The 16,142-nt window shown below is 38.9% G+C and overlaps 1 protein-coding gene, 1 long non-coding RNA gene and 1 pseudogene across 2 annotated transcripts in view; 2 read left to right on the top strand and 1 right to left on the bottom strand.

Annotated features, from left to right (window-relative positions):
- Positions 1 to 16,142, top strand: part of TMEFF2 (transmembrane protein with EGF like and two follistatin like domains 2) — a 135,237-nt gene that overhangs the window by 65,701 nt on the left and 53,394 nt on the right. The window contains exons 3-4 of the mRNA XM_060178279.1: positions 2,147 to 2,295; positions 3,317 to 3,376. Of these exons, the coding sequence (XP_060034262.1) occupies positions 2,147 to 2,295; positions 3,317 to 3,376 (209 nt within the window). The remainder of the gene's footprint in view (positions 1 to 2,146; positions 2,296 to 3,316; positions 3,377 to 16,142) is intronic.
- On the top strand, positions 1,344 to 1,431 carry LOC132534476 (small nucleolar RNA U3; annotated as a pseudogene).
- LOC132534229 (uncharacterized) lies at positions 4,904 to 7,909 on the bottom strand. The gene is made up of 2 exons (XR_009545903.1): positions 7,285 to 7,909; positions 4,904 to 6,578 (listed from the first exon to the last, which is right to left on the bottom strand). It is a non-coding gene; the product is annotated as an uncharacterized LOC132534229 (long non-coding RNA).

The raw sequence follows: 16,142 nt of genomic DNA, 5'->3' as shown, positions 1-16,142 counted from the left end.
GGAAAATTTTAACAGCATTTAAACTAGCAACAATATAAGATATAAGCTATAATAGATGTCACCACAACATCCACTCAAACACAGAGACAAATTCACACACTCATATAGAAACACAAAATCCCTTTATCCCATGAATAGAAACGTCCAAGAATCTCAGATCACTCACTTTGAAGCCAACACTGGGAAAATATCCACAGCCTAAACTCCCTGGCTTGGAAAGTGGCTAGCAGTAGAGCACTGGACTTGCACATAGGAGGCCGTGGGTTCAAACCCCGGTAGTGAGGGTGCAGGTGTGGGTGTGCAGGTGTGAGTGTGATCCTAAGAATAGGATCAGTAATCTGCTTAACATTAGAATTTACGGGGACTAGCCAGTGCACAGATCACCATGTCCAAGGACCAGGGTTCTAACACCTGTTGCCCACCTGCATGGGGGACACTTCATGAGCATGAAAGCAGATCTGTAGGTTTCTTTGTCTCTTTCCTCCTCTGTCTCCCCACTCCACACTCAGTTCATCACTGTCCTATCAAATAAAACAGAAAGGAAAAAGGGGAAAGTAGCCACTGGGAATGGTGGATTCTTAACGCTGGCACTAGACGCCAGCAATAACCCTACCTGCAATTGAAAAAAAAAAATAGAGCTTAGAAAGTATCTTAGACAAATTCTAGTAAACATTCCTGTGGTTTTTGTTCCACAGCTTACTAGCTCTCTGAACTGATGCTCTGTCACCACTGGCTTGTAAAATGGCCATTGTACACATCCAATAAAGCGGTCCCGAGCTCTGCATCAATGACATTATTATTATTGTTTTCAATATGGTGTAGTTCCAACTCCACATAAGATAATGTAGTAAAAAAAAAAAAACTAGTAATGCAAAACTACTGAGAAGTAAATGGGTTGCTTACCACTTGGAAAAAATTACAGTCATCTATTTAGAGAGACAGTATAAAAGAATAAAATTTTTGAATATTCTAAGGAAGTAACATATTTGCACACATAAAAATATAATACATTATTTAGAGCAATGGAATAAGATTATAAAATACAAAGAACTATAATAACCTGTGGGAAAAGCATTAAGAACATGTGGAAAAAATTTAAAGCTTGTTTTTGAAACATAATTCAAAGTTCAGGTGACTGGATTTTCCTTCGTTATTCAGATTTTCATTTCTATTATAGAAAATGTTGAAATTATGACTGGCAATTAACTTGTATTTGTATTTAAAACTAGAAGTAGAAAAGAAAGTAGTGTATTGGGGAAAGAGGTTCATAGGGTAGGTCTCACGTGATCCACAAAACTCCTAAAACTTTTTGAAGAGAATGTTTATTAAAATATCGATATTTCAAGACTATACTTTCAGGGATCATTTCTATAGTTCTTTACTAAAATATTGATATTTCTGGGTGGAGGGTAGATAGCATAGTGGTTATGCAAATAGATTCTCATGCCTGAGCCTCCAAAGTCCCAGGTTCAATCCTCCACACCACCATAAACCAAAGCTGAACAGTGCTCTGGTGGAAACAAACAAACAAACACAAAAAATATGGTTGTCTCTGAGCCATCGATATCTGTCATCTGGTTCTCAAATGTTAAGGACAATTGAAAATGTTCGTTTGGCACATTTCATCTTCACCCTCGTGTACTCTAAGAAATTTAACTCCCAATCCTTTGCCAAATAATTCCCTTGCTTACTTTCTTTCAAATGTCCTCTAAATCATTTCCCTCGGGATTTCACATTTCAACTATCCCAAGAAAAGAATGTTAGCACAGAAAGATCTCACTTAAGAAACCTGGAAAGCGGAGTTCCATGGCTACTTCACTTAGTCAGATTCTGCAGGCATTAGCAGAGAAGTCTGTGTATGTTTTAAAAGTTCTAGTAGCAGAGATTAACTGATGATTATTCCCTGAGATTTTCTTTTTCATTTTAATTTCCTGTCTATTACACATTCTTCTGAATTAATTTCGATTAAGTCTGTGTTTCTTTTCATCTCGGCTAGAAGAGTATAATAGCTCCCCCCTGGAAGGGTTCCATTCAAATTTGCCAACTTGCATTTTGCCAGTCTAGCCATTTTTCCATTCTTTGTTTTATTTATAATGTGGGAAAGACACTATTGATGTCACATATCTTTCTTCTTCTCTCTTTTCAGGTGTGTGTGCAACATTGACTGTTCTCAAACCAACTTCAATCCCCTCTGTGCTTCTGATGGGAAGTCGTATGATAATGCATGCCAAATCAAAGAAGCGTCGTGTCAGAAACAGGAGAGAATCGAAGTCATGTCGCTGGGTCGATGTGAAGGTAGTGTTCAGAACCAAATTCACTTCAGAGAGATGTGTCCTGTCTCTGTGCAGCAGCGAAGAGTAGAAATGCCTCTGTGTGAGGTTGCTGCTTTGTTTCCAATAAGCAGTTCTGATTGGAAAGGAATAGCACAGTCTACTCTAACATCGGGAGTGATTCTGAGAGTTGGAAAGACTATTAATAGTAGTCCACATAGTTCTCATTGAATATGATTGTGTTTTCACAATGCCGTGAACACCAAAGCTAGTATTCAGAAAAGTTGACATTTTCCTTGTTAAAGAAAGAATTGACCTGTTATCTTAATAGTTTTGTAAATCAGTGGTCGATCATTAATAAAATTGAAAAAGAAAGAATTACAGCAACAACAACAAAAATAAGGTCAAAATCACACTAACAAAGCATCTAAGAATTAGACAATACTAAGTTTGAATATAAGTCATAACTATTTTATGTATTGATCTAGAAATATTTCAAGGATAGTTTTAAATTTTTTTTAATTATCTTTATTTATTGGATAGAAACAGCCAGACATTGAGAGGATAGGGGAAGATAGAGAGGGAGAGAGACAGAGAGACATCTGCAGCCCTGCTTCACCACTCACAAAGCTTTCCCCCTGCAGGTGGGGTGGGGACCGGGGGGCTGGAACCTGGGTCCTTGTGCACCGTAACACGGGCACTCAGCCAGGTGTGCCACAAGTATATTTTTTAAAAAACAGTATGTAGTTGAATTTTATATGTTTTTTTGTGGTCAGAGATAAACATTATCTTGGTTTTTAACTTATCTCTGTTATACTAGTGAACCTTCTCCTTTCCCCCAAATCTTAGAAAACTATCATCATTCTGTTGTTTATAATCAAGCAGACACTGAAATGATACATCTGTCTTTGTATAGTGGTTACTTAGAATTATAGTTGGGAACATTCTTTAGCTGTAATAAAGATGCTGTTGGAGTGAGGTGTATGGCGTCAGATACTTAGCAAAGAGGTTCTCCAACATAGTTTATCTGCTATTTTTTAATGCAGATAACACCACTACAACTACTAAGTCTGAAGATGGGCATTATGCAAGGACAGATTATGCAGGTATGTAATAGTATTTTCCACTACAATATATGAGTGTCCTTATAAGATGAGCATTATGCAAGGACAGATTATGCAGGTATGTAATAGTATTTTCCACTACAATATGTGAGTGTTCTTATAAGAGTGATGGTGAATTGTTATTTATCACTGATTTTAAGATGAGTTTTGAAGACTTTCTGACTTGCAAGCTTCTCTTGCTTAGTACAAACTTTTAATATCCAAAAGTGATTTTTTAAAGTGAATAATATACTTCTTGTCAGAGTTAAAGCAATTGTCAGAAATGTCAGTAAGATATAATTAACTTGTTTTGACAGTGCAAATGTTACAAGTGACGAAACATTTATCGAATTAATGGACATCAATGAAAATTAATGCAATTTTTGGCAGTATATTGTAATAAATGCAGATGTTCTTGGTTGAGTTTTCATAAAAGTCAACAATAAAATGCTTCTTGTTACTCTAAAAAAACCTAGAAAGGACAGTTATAAATAGAGATGTAGACTGTTTCTGTTTAGAAGCAAAGTTGAAAGATATGAATAATTTATATTATTAAAAAATATAGTCCTTCAATTTTTAAGAAAATAAAAGGTTGATTCTGGAAATGTTTTATTTGAAATTTGTATCTTAGGGGGCCAGATGGTGGGTCACCTGGCTAAGCTCACACATTACATTGTTCAGTGAAGTGTGTTGCAGGTCTCTCTCTGTATCTCCTCCTACGCTCTCAATTTCTCTCTTTCCCATCAAATAAAAGGGGGGGGGAAGGAGTAAAATTTAATATGTATATATATATATTTTTTCTAGAACCAGAAATTATTGGTAGGTGTCAAAATGTGACTTTAAATGTTCTTATATGCTATAGACATTTCAGAGAAATTGTGTGATGAAGCTGATAGTAAAATGCAAGAGTCTTTCATTGGTTTTTTCTTTTGTTTTAACACAATATCAATGATGGAACCCAGGATCTTGAACACAGAGATATTCTGAACCAATTTTTATTTTATATTTTAATGAGAGGTTAAAGATTAACTTCACCGTCCACAGAGTTTTATCTCTATCCTCGATGCTTTCTTTTTAAGTAAAACTTTCCACTAGCTGTTAATCATTTGTAAATAGATTTATGGCAGTGTTCAGCCAGGAGCTAAGTACAGCTTTGCGTTAGTCGAGGCATGGGCTACCGCTCATTCGTTCTGAAATTGCATTTCTTTTAACAGTATGATCTTATACTAATATCTGATCTTATACTAATCTCAGTGAACATTAAAAGGAATCAATGTTTTACTTACAGATAACTCAGACCTCTGACTAACATAATAAAAATATTATATTTTAATTTATTTTAATTGCTACTTTCATATTAAATGTCTCCTATGATAGAAGCCTAGAAGTATTTTGACAATTGAGGGAGAAGTCTCAGTTTTATTATAGTATAATTCATCTCAAAGTGTCCCAGTGAAGCATTAATATGTATTTCTTTAAGAGTCCTTTGCTCAAATTGAGTTTCAGAAAAAAATAATAATAACCAAGATAAACAGATGAACCTTTTATTCAGAGATCACCACTCATATGTGCACTGTAAAATCTTAAGAAATATCTATTTATTATTTGGCATATTTAATTTTGCTTCATCCATAGGGAGTTGGAGTTAATGGGGGGAAGGGAAGACTATAGAGGTAGCCTATTAATGACTGTCTTGTCCATAGAACCATCTAAAGCCAAACAAAGCTGAGGCCCTGTGCCCACCGCCACACAAAGTCAAAGCTACCACATGGGTTTCTGTATTTCAGTAGATGTGGATTATTGCACAGCCAGGGATTGGACTTTATAAAGGAAGAGCAAGCTCTCCGCCTGTACAGAGAGTGTCAGTCTCTTACACATTTGGTGGGGAGGGGAGGTTAGCAAAGCAGAAGTTGGATTTTGGAACAGTGGGAGGGTTTTTTTGAGGGTCTCAAAATCAAATTTTCCAGCCTACCCAAACTCTTAGCTTCTACAATTGTAGCCTAGGGAGAACAAGGCCTTTATTGGCTCTTAACTAAGCTCCACTGTGTCAAGGGTGAGGCCTTGGAGAAGTTGCTGGGGAATTGAACCCCTGAGGCTGTTACTCTGTTTCCAAACCACCTTTAACTGCTAGAGTAAAATCCAACCCAATTGATCAGTATCCTGTCACCTGCCCCCAACCTCCAGCCATAATGAACAAAGGAAATCCAGCTCTTTGTGGGCCTGTGTCTTTTCCATCATTGGACTCAGAAGAAAAACAAACCTCTTTTTGAGAATTTCTCTCGGAAATATATATTTTTTCAAGCTGATTAACATCAGTATGCGACAACTTGCATGGTGAAAAATTGTTTCAATAAAACTCGGAGTAGAGTTTCCTGCTCTCTAAGTGCCATTCATAATGCATAGTAGAAAGGTGTTTATTTCAAAGGTTTAGGGGTTGACTTTTTATTCTAGAATGTCAAAGTCTGATCTCAGGTAGATAATCTCTGATTTTCTCTGTCAGCCCTTTTAATTGGCCTTGTTCTCTCATGTATCTTTTAATTGAATGTGAGGAAAGAATGCATTTAAATATATGCAGATGAAGCTATTCACCTATTGACTGTTGCAGAAGAGCCTCTAACCTAATGGCAGATTTACCTCTTAATTCCCCAAAAAAAGCTTCTGACATGAAAGCAAAGTTTAAAAAAAAAATGACTCTGAAATCTTGATTTTAAACAAGAATGAAGATAAAAATCAATGAAAGTTTGAAAAAAAAAATCAATTGAAGTCTGTCATTCCTCATGAAACTTGATTGGATCATTTGAAACTGCCCTTGAACTGAATTCAGACCTGCTTCTCTTCTCTGATGCCCTTATTAAAGCACAACAAACACCCCTGTCGACAGTCCCTGAATAACCTGCCTGTTCTTCCACATTCCGAGGCTCCCAATAGTGATTTGCTCTTGCCTGGACTTTGACACACAACTTTAGAAAAAGAGAAAAGAAGTAGATGGAGGTTCAGTAAGTCAGGGTCCTCTTGATTTCTGTTTCACATGATCAGAACTCCCCAAGGAGGGGAAAAGGAAGTGTGGCTCACCCCTGGTGATTACTCATAGCTGACTTAGTCACAGAGACTTCGCTGTTAGACATACACCTCTCACCAGAGCGAGTACTGATCTTAATTCTTCTCATTGTTCCTTTATATGCCCCTAATGCTATGGTTCAAAAATCTAAGACAAAAAAAAAAAAAAAAAAGCCTTAACCCACCTTAAAGATCTTAATACAAGAACACACATTTCTGGTTATTAAAACTAAAGTATTAGGGTGGGAGTAGGTATTATAGTGACTGTGCAAAGAGACTCTCCTGTCTGAGGCTACGAGCTCCCAGGTTCAGTCCCTGGTGCCATGTACCAGTGTTCTGGTAGAAAAAAATAAATAAATAAAACCTATTCTCTGGTGATTAGGAGGAATCTCAGTGGTGAACATAATATTTGCATGTGTAAAATTCTGAGTTCAGTCTCCATCAATGCACTGTTGCTCTGCTTCTCTTTTTCAACTAATAATTAAAAAAAAAAAATTCCGAAATATAAATCTATACCATAAAGTCTTCACTTTTTTTTTTTTTTAATAACCAGAGCACTGACTTAGGGTGGTGCAGGGGATTGAACCTGGGACACTGGGGCCTCAGGCAAGAGAGTCTCTTTGCATAACCATTCTGCTCTCTACCCACCACCCCACTTTTTTTTATATCACTTAAAGAGATCGGATTATGAAACATCATGTAGGGACCAACTTTACACAATTAATAAATGCATACTGATGAAATCTCCACTGCAAAAAAACAGACAAGCAGTAGGTAGAATGACACCAGCTTGGCACAGACATGGGACTGTCATGGCCCTCCAGGGCATATAAATTACCAACCAGAGGGCTTACTGGAGAATGTGTTGCTTGGTATTGTGTCTGAACACAGTCTCTTCTCTCTGGCCCTTTCTGCTCTCATGAAGCCAGCAGTAGTAGTGGGGGTTGGAGTCAAGAGCTTTAAATATTTTTATTACAAAGTGACAAGCTCCCTCTCAGACAAGCTGAACAGGCCACTGAATATCATTCCTCCATCATCAACCCATGACGAGTGTTGAAAATTCAGGTCTTTCTCTTCCTCTGAAAAAAAAAAAAAAAGTTCAGAGAACACAGTTTTATCAAACAGCCAAACAGGGACCTCAGGATTCCAGTTGTTTCAATATGCTGATATTAACTTCCTTTTTTGGAACTTTTAAAGCAACGCATGTTATGTGCCTCTTAAAATTTGCAGTATTTTTTTGTTTTAATATCTTCCACAAATATCATAAGTAAAAGAAGTAGTTTAACTATTTTTTTAGCATGTGTATTTTCTGACTGTGTTGCCTTTCAGTATAACAGTTCAGGGAAAAAATACTTTCAAGTACTTTCCAGTAAAAAATGTGCTTAGCTTTACAAATTGTTAGATATAAAAGAAAATCCAGGGGCCGGGTGGTGGTGCACCTGGTTGAGCACACTAGTTACAGTGTGCAAGGACCTGGTTCAAGCCCAGGGTCCCCACCTGCAGGGGGAAAGCTTTGTGAGTGGTGAAGCAGGGCTGCAGGTGTCTCTCTGTCACCAGTTTCCCTCTTGATTTCTGACAGTCTCTATCCAATAAATACATAAAGATTAAAAATGCCCTTTAATAAAAATAAATAAATAAATAAGAAAAAGAAAATCCATGAGGCTACACTATTTTGACTTTTGATCGCCTAGAAAATAAAATATCTTATTTGATGGCATATTGTTCCTATTTCCAGATGCCTGTAATTAAAATAAATTCAATGAGATTGCTTAAAGAGAAACTGAAAACATGAAAGTAAGGAAAAGAAATACGTCAACAACACAGTCGACCACAGTTACAGCATTCACCCTCAGCTTCCTTGGGACCAGTGTAAAGAGAGAAATAGTGGTCAAATCAGCTGGGGCCACAGCGTTCACACTGTCCTTGCTGTGGAAACGACCCTGTAGCTAGGACAAAAGCTGAGCAAAGCTGAGCACATTTAACTAGATTTTTGCTAAAATGGAGCTTAGGTTCTTATTAACTGATCAAAATAAACCGTTCAAAGACAGGGTTTCACCAGTACTGTGTTATGAAGAAAATATTTAGTGCACAGCTTTTTTCCATATGGCATGACTGGAAGACAGGCTGAGGATATCTTCAGTAGTTATTTTTAGAAAATATGCCAAAATCCCTTTCTACATAGCTGGCGAGACTCGAAATCACTTTTGTAACATCCTAGAGCCTTGCATTTAAAAACAAACAAAAAAAGTTCTCCTGGGATAGGCTAAAGTAATGATTTCTAGTTATGTAGATTTCGAGATTGGGAAAACTAGTAAATAGACACAATATTCAAGGAGATGGCCAGGAGGGAGAGTTTGTTCACCTCATTTTCCTCATGTAGCAAGCGAATTAAGTCATGTTTTCTCTTAGCTGCTAACAGGAACAGTGAGCTTGCAGTCTTCCCCAGTCTTGGGAGAGAGTCACAGAAGACGTGTGTATGGCTCAGTGTTTATGCTGGTTGCACCAAATGCTGTGGTTTTCACCGTTTCTTTTTTTTTTAACTTTATTTATTTGTTATTGGATAGAGACAGAGAGAAATTGAGAAAGAAGGGGGAGATAGAGAGAAAGAGAGATAGAGAGACACCTGCTTCACAGCCTGTGAAACGACTCCCCTACAGGTGGGGAGCCGGGGGGGGGGGGGGGGCTTTGAACCGGGACCCTGACTGGTCCTTGTGCTTTGCGCCATGTGCACTTAACCCACTGCGCTACTGCCCGACTCCCGTTTTCACCATTTCTTATAACCTTTGGGGAGAATTATGTTTTAGGGACTTTCCTCTTTAGAAAACTCTTGTGTATTTGGAGTATGGCACCAAATATAAGACCCAGAGCTGGTTGGGCCAGCAGGGGGGGGGGGAATAGATTTTAAGCTCATTTGCAGGGGGGTAGGGGAGGCATAGGAACATAGATCTCTGGTAGTGGGAACTTTGTTAACCTATTACATAAATAAATAAATTTTTAAAAAAGAAAATTCTTATCTTTAAGAAGTAATTGAGATATTAAGTTTGGGTATGAGATAGGAATTCAGGAAGCCCAAAGTAAGCATGTCAGCTAACTTCTGTGCATTCTATTATTATGCCATCTGTCCATTTTTCCACCCAAGGAGGAAACGGTCCTCTTGAAAGGGTGTCTAGACTGCTGAATCAATTGTCATAATCACCTGGTCTCTGTAGAAGCCACTGCAGTTTTCACAGGCTTTTCACATAGTGTCTTCTCGGGTCCTGACAATAGGAATGTGAAGATGATATTGTCTGCATTTGACACGAGAAATGGTGGCTCTGGGAAATTAAAACAAAGAGTTTGTGATAGAATCCTGGTTTAAGCCACCATTTCAGTGTCCAGAATCCATCCGAGTGAGAATAGTGAGAGGCCAGGAGAGAAGTGTCAACTGTATTGTGTCCTTAAAGGTTGGAAGACTCACTCTGTAAAGCACACGCGACCTGTGTGAGTGGGCAATTCAACAAAGCTTCGCAATGATGTCTACACTGCTCTGAGCTGCCCCCAAAACTTGTGTTTCTGCCTCAGATCATGTCTGTAGCTTATGGGCATTCCATCAGCACTCTGCAGTAGGGCTTTAGACTCCCCTGTTCTGCTTGCTCACATAGACGAGAGGAATGGGGAAGACCAGTGTGTGCTCCGTATCAGTCCTCCATGCGTGGGAAATGCAGGTGCGACGCTTGGCTCCTACAGACAGACATCTGTTCCCACCAGCATATTCTCCCCAGTGTCAAGTCAATAAGCAAGGCTTATAAATTGCAGTGGAAATAAAATTGAGACTCAAAGAAGTTAATTGTTTGACCCCAGCTTGGACATAGCATTCTGACATACTGATCAACCACTCCCACAGAGAGGGTTCCCACTTGACCGCTTGCTCTACAGTTCACCTCCCTCACTTCCCCATTCCCGGTGAAGGACGTGAGTATGAAGTACCTCTGCACATTTACAACGCAAATTGATTCAGATGCTTTTCCCATTGGCTCAGGAACACGAAGAAAACTTCACCGGAAAGCATGTGATGTTCCAGCCAATAATCTGATCTGCAGGAAATAAATAAATAGCTGCAAACGCAGACAGCTGCTTGTAACACAAATACTGGTATCAGCAGTGAAATAAATAAAAATGTTTGCCTAGGCTATTACAGTGCTACCAGACTAGCCTAGAATATTTAAGCTCAGGAAATGAATTAAGATGTCAAGATTTTCTCAAGATTTCTGAGGGAACGTGTCTCAATTCAAGTATTTTTCCCCTCTGGGATTTACATTAGAGCACTGAAAAAATTCCTAAAGCTTTCTATGAACTCTAACTCACCATTTTTCCCGCTCTCTTGAATTTCTCTGGTTTTATTGTTTCCCCATAAAATCATGTCACCAGTCATCTGTAATATTATGTTGTGCTCATGGTTATAGATGAACACAGAAATAGTATTTGCAATACAGACGAAGGTTTTTATTCAAGAGCTGCCTTGGGCCTTGTAGACACTCTGCAGAACTTTGTGCTTCTGTCCCAGTTCCAAAATGCATTCTGCATCATTTACGTGCTTGTCTTTCTATTTGAAATGCTCCCTCCTGAAACAAACTGTTCGCCTCAAGGAATTACCAGCTACCTGTCTCTTTCAGAAAGATCTGGCAGTCAATGTAGAGGTTAAAACCACAAAATGAGACAGGGCTGCGTTTCAAGAGTGGCCACTTGGTTATTGATTAACCTTAAGACAATTAGTGGAGCCTTTATTTCTTCACTGGTTCAATGAAGATAATAAGTCTTGCTTCATAAGGCTGACATGTTTATTAGAAAGTGTTATGTAAGACCTTAGCCAAAAAAAAATGTTAGTAAGTCAGCTACTGCTATTTTCTATTTGTTTACAAAATTGAAAGAGATTTTGTTTTTATGAGAACTCTAACATTTAGCATGCAGTGTGATCTGTTTATATGGTCTATGTTCATAGTTTCTATGCATGTGTTGTTTTTTATGAATTCACACACATATACATATATATGTATCTTTTTCTTACCTAAGACATATAATAACCTATCTCAAGATACCTTGGATGACTTTTTAATTCACCTACAAAGAAATATTGATCAAGTATCTACCATTTATGTCTTCAACACATTCATAGTTTTCACACAGCACTTTTTCAGTCTTTTTTCAGGCAACATAATTTCACGTAAAGAGTGTTTATATAATTTTTATATCATAAGCACATGTGATTCAAATAGCAATTTAGTAATAGGACTTAATATTTGATATAACTGCAAGATAATGGTACCATTTATTTTTATCCTCCATTTGAACTTTCAAATTAGTTGTTGTCTTACTATTATTATTATTATCACAAGAGTTATTGCTGGAACTTGGTGCTTGCACAGTGAATCCACAAATCCTGGCTTGGTGCTTACACAGTGAATCCACAGCTCCTTTTTTAAATTAGATGGGATAGATAGAAATTGAGGGGGGCCAGATGGTGGTGCACCTGGTTAAGCGCTCACATTTCACCAGGTTCAAGCCCTTGGTCCCCACCCGCAGGGGGAAAGCTTCATGAGCAGTGAAACAGTGATGAAGGTGTCTCTCTGTCTGTCTGTCTGTCTCTCTCTCTCTCTCTCCCCTCTCAATTTCTCTCTGTCTCTATCCAATAATAAGTATTTTAAATCGCTAAAAGAAAAAATTGAGAGGGAGGGTAGGTCGAGAAAGACACTTTCAGACCCGCTTCACCATTTGTGAAGTGTCCCCTCTGCAGGTGAGGCGCAGAGCTGGAACCGGGTCCTGGAGCATGTAAATGTGTATTCTCAACCAGGGGCATCCCAGCCTGGCCCCTAATATAATTCACGTATTCATCAGAAAACATACAAAGGACCTACACGTTATTGAAAAGAAACCTATGTAATGTTACGGTGACCATAGTGATAGGGAGATGCCAAGCAGAAATTACAAAAATATATAGCACATAAGAATTTACTGGGGCTGGGTGGTGGCAACACACATTACAACATTATAACACACATTATAGTTAACTGGGACCCAGGTTCAAGCCTCTGGTCTCTACTTGCAGGGGGAAACCTTCACAAGTGGTGAAGTAGTGTTGCAAGTGTCTCTCTCTCTCTTCTCCCTCTCTATCTCCCCCTGCTATCTCATTTTTTTTTGTTTCTATGCAAAATAAATAAATAAAAGCTATTTAAAAATACAGGAACTTATTTGGATTGGAGGGAGGGGTAGAAAGAGGTTGCCTATGGGATATGGAGATTGGGTGGCAGGAATTGTGTGGAATTGTAAGCCCCATCCTATGATTTTGTTAATGTTAAACACAGACTTTACTATATTTTAGACTCTGGGGCTAAGTGCTGACACCACGTGGCTCAGTAAAGTGACTCGACTATCTTCTGCTTTCTAAATTAAAAAAGATAAGAGCTGGCAACTTGACAGTAATGTCCCACAACGGTGAGATGCTGAGTTCATCCATATACATAACTAATCAAAAATGCATTTCGTTACATGTGGGCAGGAGACCCAGAAGGCGGGGTGAATGCACGCTTTGCAAGTCTGAAGGCTTCAGCTTGAGCCCCAGCAGATGACTAAGCAGTATTCTCTGATACCTCTCTCTCATAAAAATAATAAGATCTTTAAAAAATCATTGTGCAGGGAGTCAGGTGGTAGCACAGCAGGTGAAGCGCACGTGGCACAAAGTGCAAGGACCGGCATAAGGATCCCGGTTCGAGCCCCCAGCTCCCCACCTGCAGGGGAGTTGCTTCACAAGCGGTGAAGCAGGTCTGCAGGTGTCTGTCTTTCTCTCCTCCTCTCTGTCTTCCCCTCCTCTCTCCATTTCTCTCTGTCCTATCCAACAGCAATGACAACAATAATAAGTACAACAGTAAAACAAAAAGGGCAAAAAAAGAAAATGAAAAAATAAACAAATAAAATTGTGCTATGCAAAACATCATTTTCACTTAAGAAGTTCATGTTTCCACATTTATTGGCTCACATGCATAAGCAGGTGAGTGCCTTCAAGAATGAACACTTGGGGAAGACCAAATATTTTCAATAAAAGGTGATAGACAGAACTGCTTAGTACAGTAGAAGAAATAACAGCTATTGGAAGTCAGACATCTAGATGTCATTAGTAGAGAGACAGTTGTCTGCCTTAGTTAATCTACTTTTTTTTTGATATTCATGTGAATATTGGTAGAATGCTTGACAATGAAAAAAGAAGCAGATCTATCTTAAAGCACATTCAGTTTCAAGACACATTGTTCCCCACAGAATTAGCAAATAGAATTCAAACAGTTGCAAAGTAAAAGAAAACTTACACAGAGCACTTTGATTTGCTGCATTTGTTAATGAGTTTGACATGCCTTAAATAAATGAACCTACATTATCAAACGCATCGGAAATTCAGTTCTCATATCTTGATACTTGAGACTGTACAAACATAATCAACCAAAGATAATATTTTTTGATCTGGAAAATAAGGTCCCTCATTCATTGCATTTTAAATGCCGTTATTTGTTCCATGGGTCATATCTAGTTTTCTGTAGTTGGTCATGTGGAAAATGCTTGGAATTTTAGTTTGAACTCAGAGGTAATCAAGAGAAATCTAACTCACCAGCCAAAATCCAAGCATAAACATGCATAGAGGTTGATAATAAGGTCTGCGGTGTGAGACAATCCAGTGACTGGAAATAGTAATGAAAGTCAGGGCAGACAACAGCCCCACGATGTCTCAGCGTAGACGTAGGCTCACCCTGTGAGAAGCCTCACGGGACTCCATAGCAGAAAGTAAAGCTAGTGAGTGTTTCCATGTCTGGGAAGAGAGACAGAATTTTTTTTAACATATCCAAAGAACAGAAACAAAGAAAAGTGAATGATTTTCATTCATTCATTCATTCTTTTTTAACTGGATAGGACAGAGAGATATTGAGAAAGACGGGGGAGACAGAGGAAGAGAGAAGGATAGCCACCGGGATCCTTGCATGGGTGCTCCATGTGCTTAACTGAGTGCTTCAACACCCAGCCCCCAAGTGAGTGCACTTTTTAGGGAGCAAGTTTACTGTTTGGGGTGTGCCCACAGATAATTCTTTTCAGTGCCACGCTTACCGCTTACTGTCATCAAACATAAACAAAATAGGTGTGTTAGTTAACCCACACAGGATGAGATGGGAAGTTCTGCACAGTTCTGAGTATGTTAAGATTAACTGCTAGTGCTACAAGATAAATAGATTCCAGACCAATGAAAAATCTACCGCTTTGAACTTCTTTCAATGTCAAGTTTTAAAGCTATGTGTGTCATGTCATGCTCCGGGGACCTCCTACAAGAACATCCCGTTCCATCCACACTTTAATAATAAATGTAAATATATATTTAACACCCCCAAATATTAAATAAATATAAAGATAATTCAGAAGATGAAGCCATCAAGCAAGCTCCATTTGTCCTTCAGAAAGGACATATCCTGGAGAGTAGTGACTAGGCGTCTACTGAGCTTAACTGAACGAGAAACCCGTTTCGTTGGGCACTGCAGATTCAACTCAGCTTGCGCAGATTGACAGCTCCTGTATGGAGCGTCTCCTTTATTCCTCTGTATATCCCTGTTATTTAATGGACATCAGAAAAATCGGGGGCCAGGTGGTGGTGCATCTGGTTGAGCGCATGCTCAATGCCTAAGAACCCAGGTTCAAAACCCTGGTCCCCACCGATAGAGGGAAAGCTTTTGAGTGGGAAAGCAGGGCTGCAGGTGTCTCTCTGTCTCTCTTGTCCTCTCTGTCTCCCCCTTCCCTTTCAGTTTCTAGCTGTCTCTATCCAATAAATAAAGATAATAAAAAAAAGGTTCCTGATCATTTAAAATAACCCCTGAACCAATTTGATTTTTTGTTCCCACACCCCTAGTTAGTTACTTGCCTTCAGGGCAGTTGATATACATTTTTTTTTTTTTTGGTTTCTGAGTTTTCAATAAAAGGCAGTTGTGGAAACATGAGGAAGAAGGAAGAGGCAGATCGTGGGAATGTATTTTTTTTTATGTATCTATTTATTTATTTTCCCTTTTGTTGCCCTTGTTTTTTATTGTTGTTGTAGTTATTATTGTTGTCGTTATTGATGTCATTGTTGTCAGATAGGACAGAGAGAAATGAAGAGAGGAGGGGAAGACAGAGAGGGGGAGAGAAAGACAGACACCTGCAGACCTGCTTCACCGCCTGTGAAGTGACTCCCCTGCAGGTGAGGAACTGGGGGCTCGAACCGGGATCCTTAAGCCGGTCCCTGTGCTTCATGCCACCTACACTTAACCCGCTGCGCTACCACCCAACTCCCAAAACTTATTTATAATGTTGTTTCAGTAGTGCCTGTGTTGTCTTCCTATGTTGAATGATTGACAGCAAGCCTTCCACCTATCAACGCTGACAACCATCTACTTTCACTCACCCCAGCTCTTAGCCCGGAGTGCTTTCTGCAGTTAGTTTAGCTCACTTCTTGGCTGTGCACCCAGCCACTAATTAGCCTGTGCTGAAGAGAAACAGCTCATCATAATGTTAGTACTTGGAACTCCGTCAGCTTCATCACAGCCTCCTCATTGCCTTTGCATTCCCATTAGGAAGGCCATGCCACTGGAATTCAACCACTGGTTTACTCCAAAAGTCAACTAGAAATGATATATAATTTACCACAAGTTATTCTCCAGTAATATGAGAAGTC

This window comes from Erinaceus europaeus, chromosome 18 (assembly GCF_950295315.1).
Source record: "Erinaceus europaeus chromosome 18, mEriEur2.1, whole genome shotgun sequence".
Classification (NCBI taxonomy): domain Eukaryota; kingdom Metazoa; phylum Chordata; class Mammalia; order Eulipotyphla; family Erinaceidae; genus Erinaceus; species Erinaceus europaeus.
This window is presented reverse-complemented; position numbering and strand designations above follow the sequence as displayed.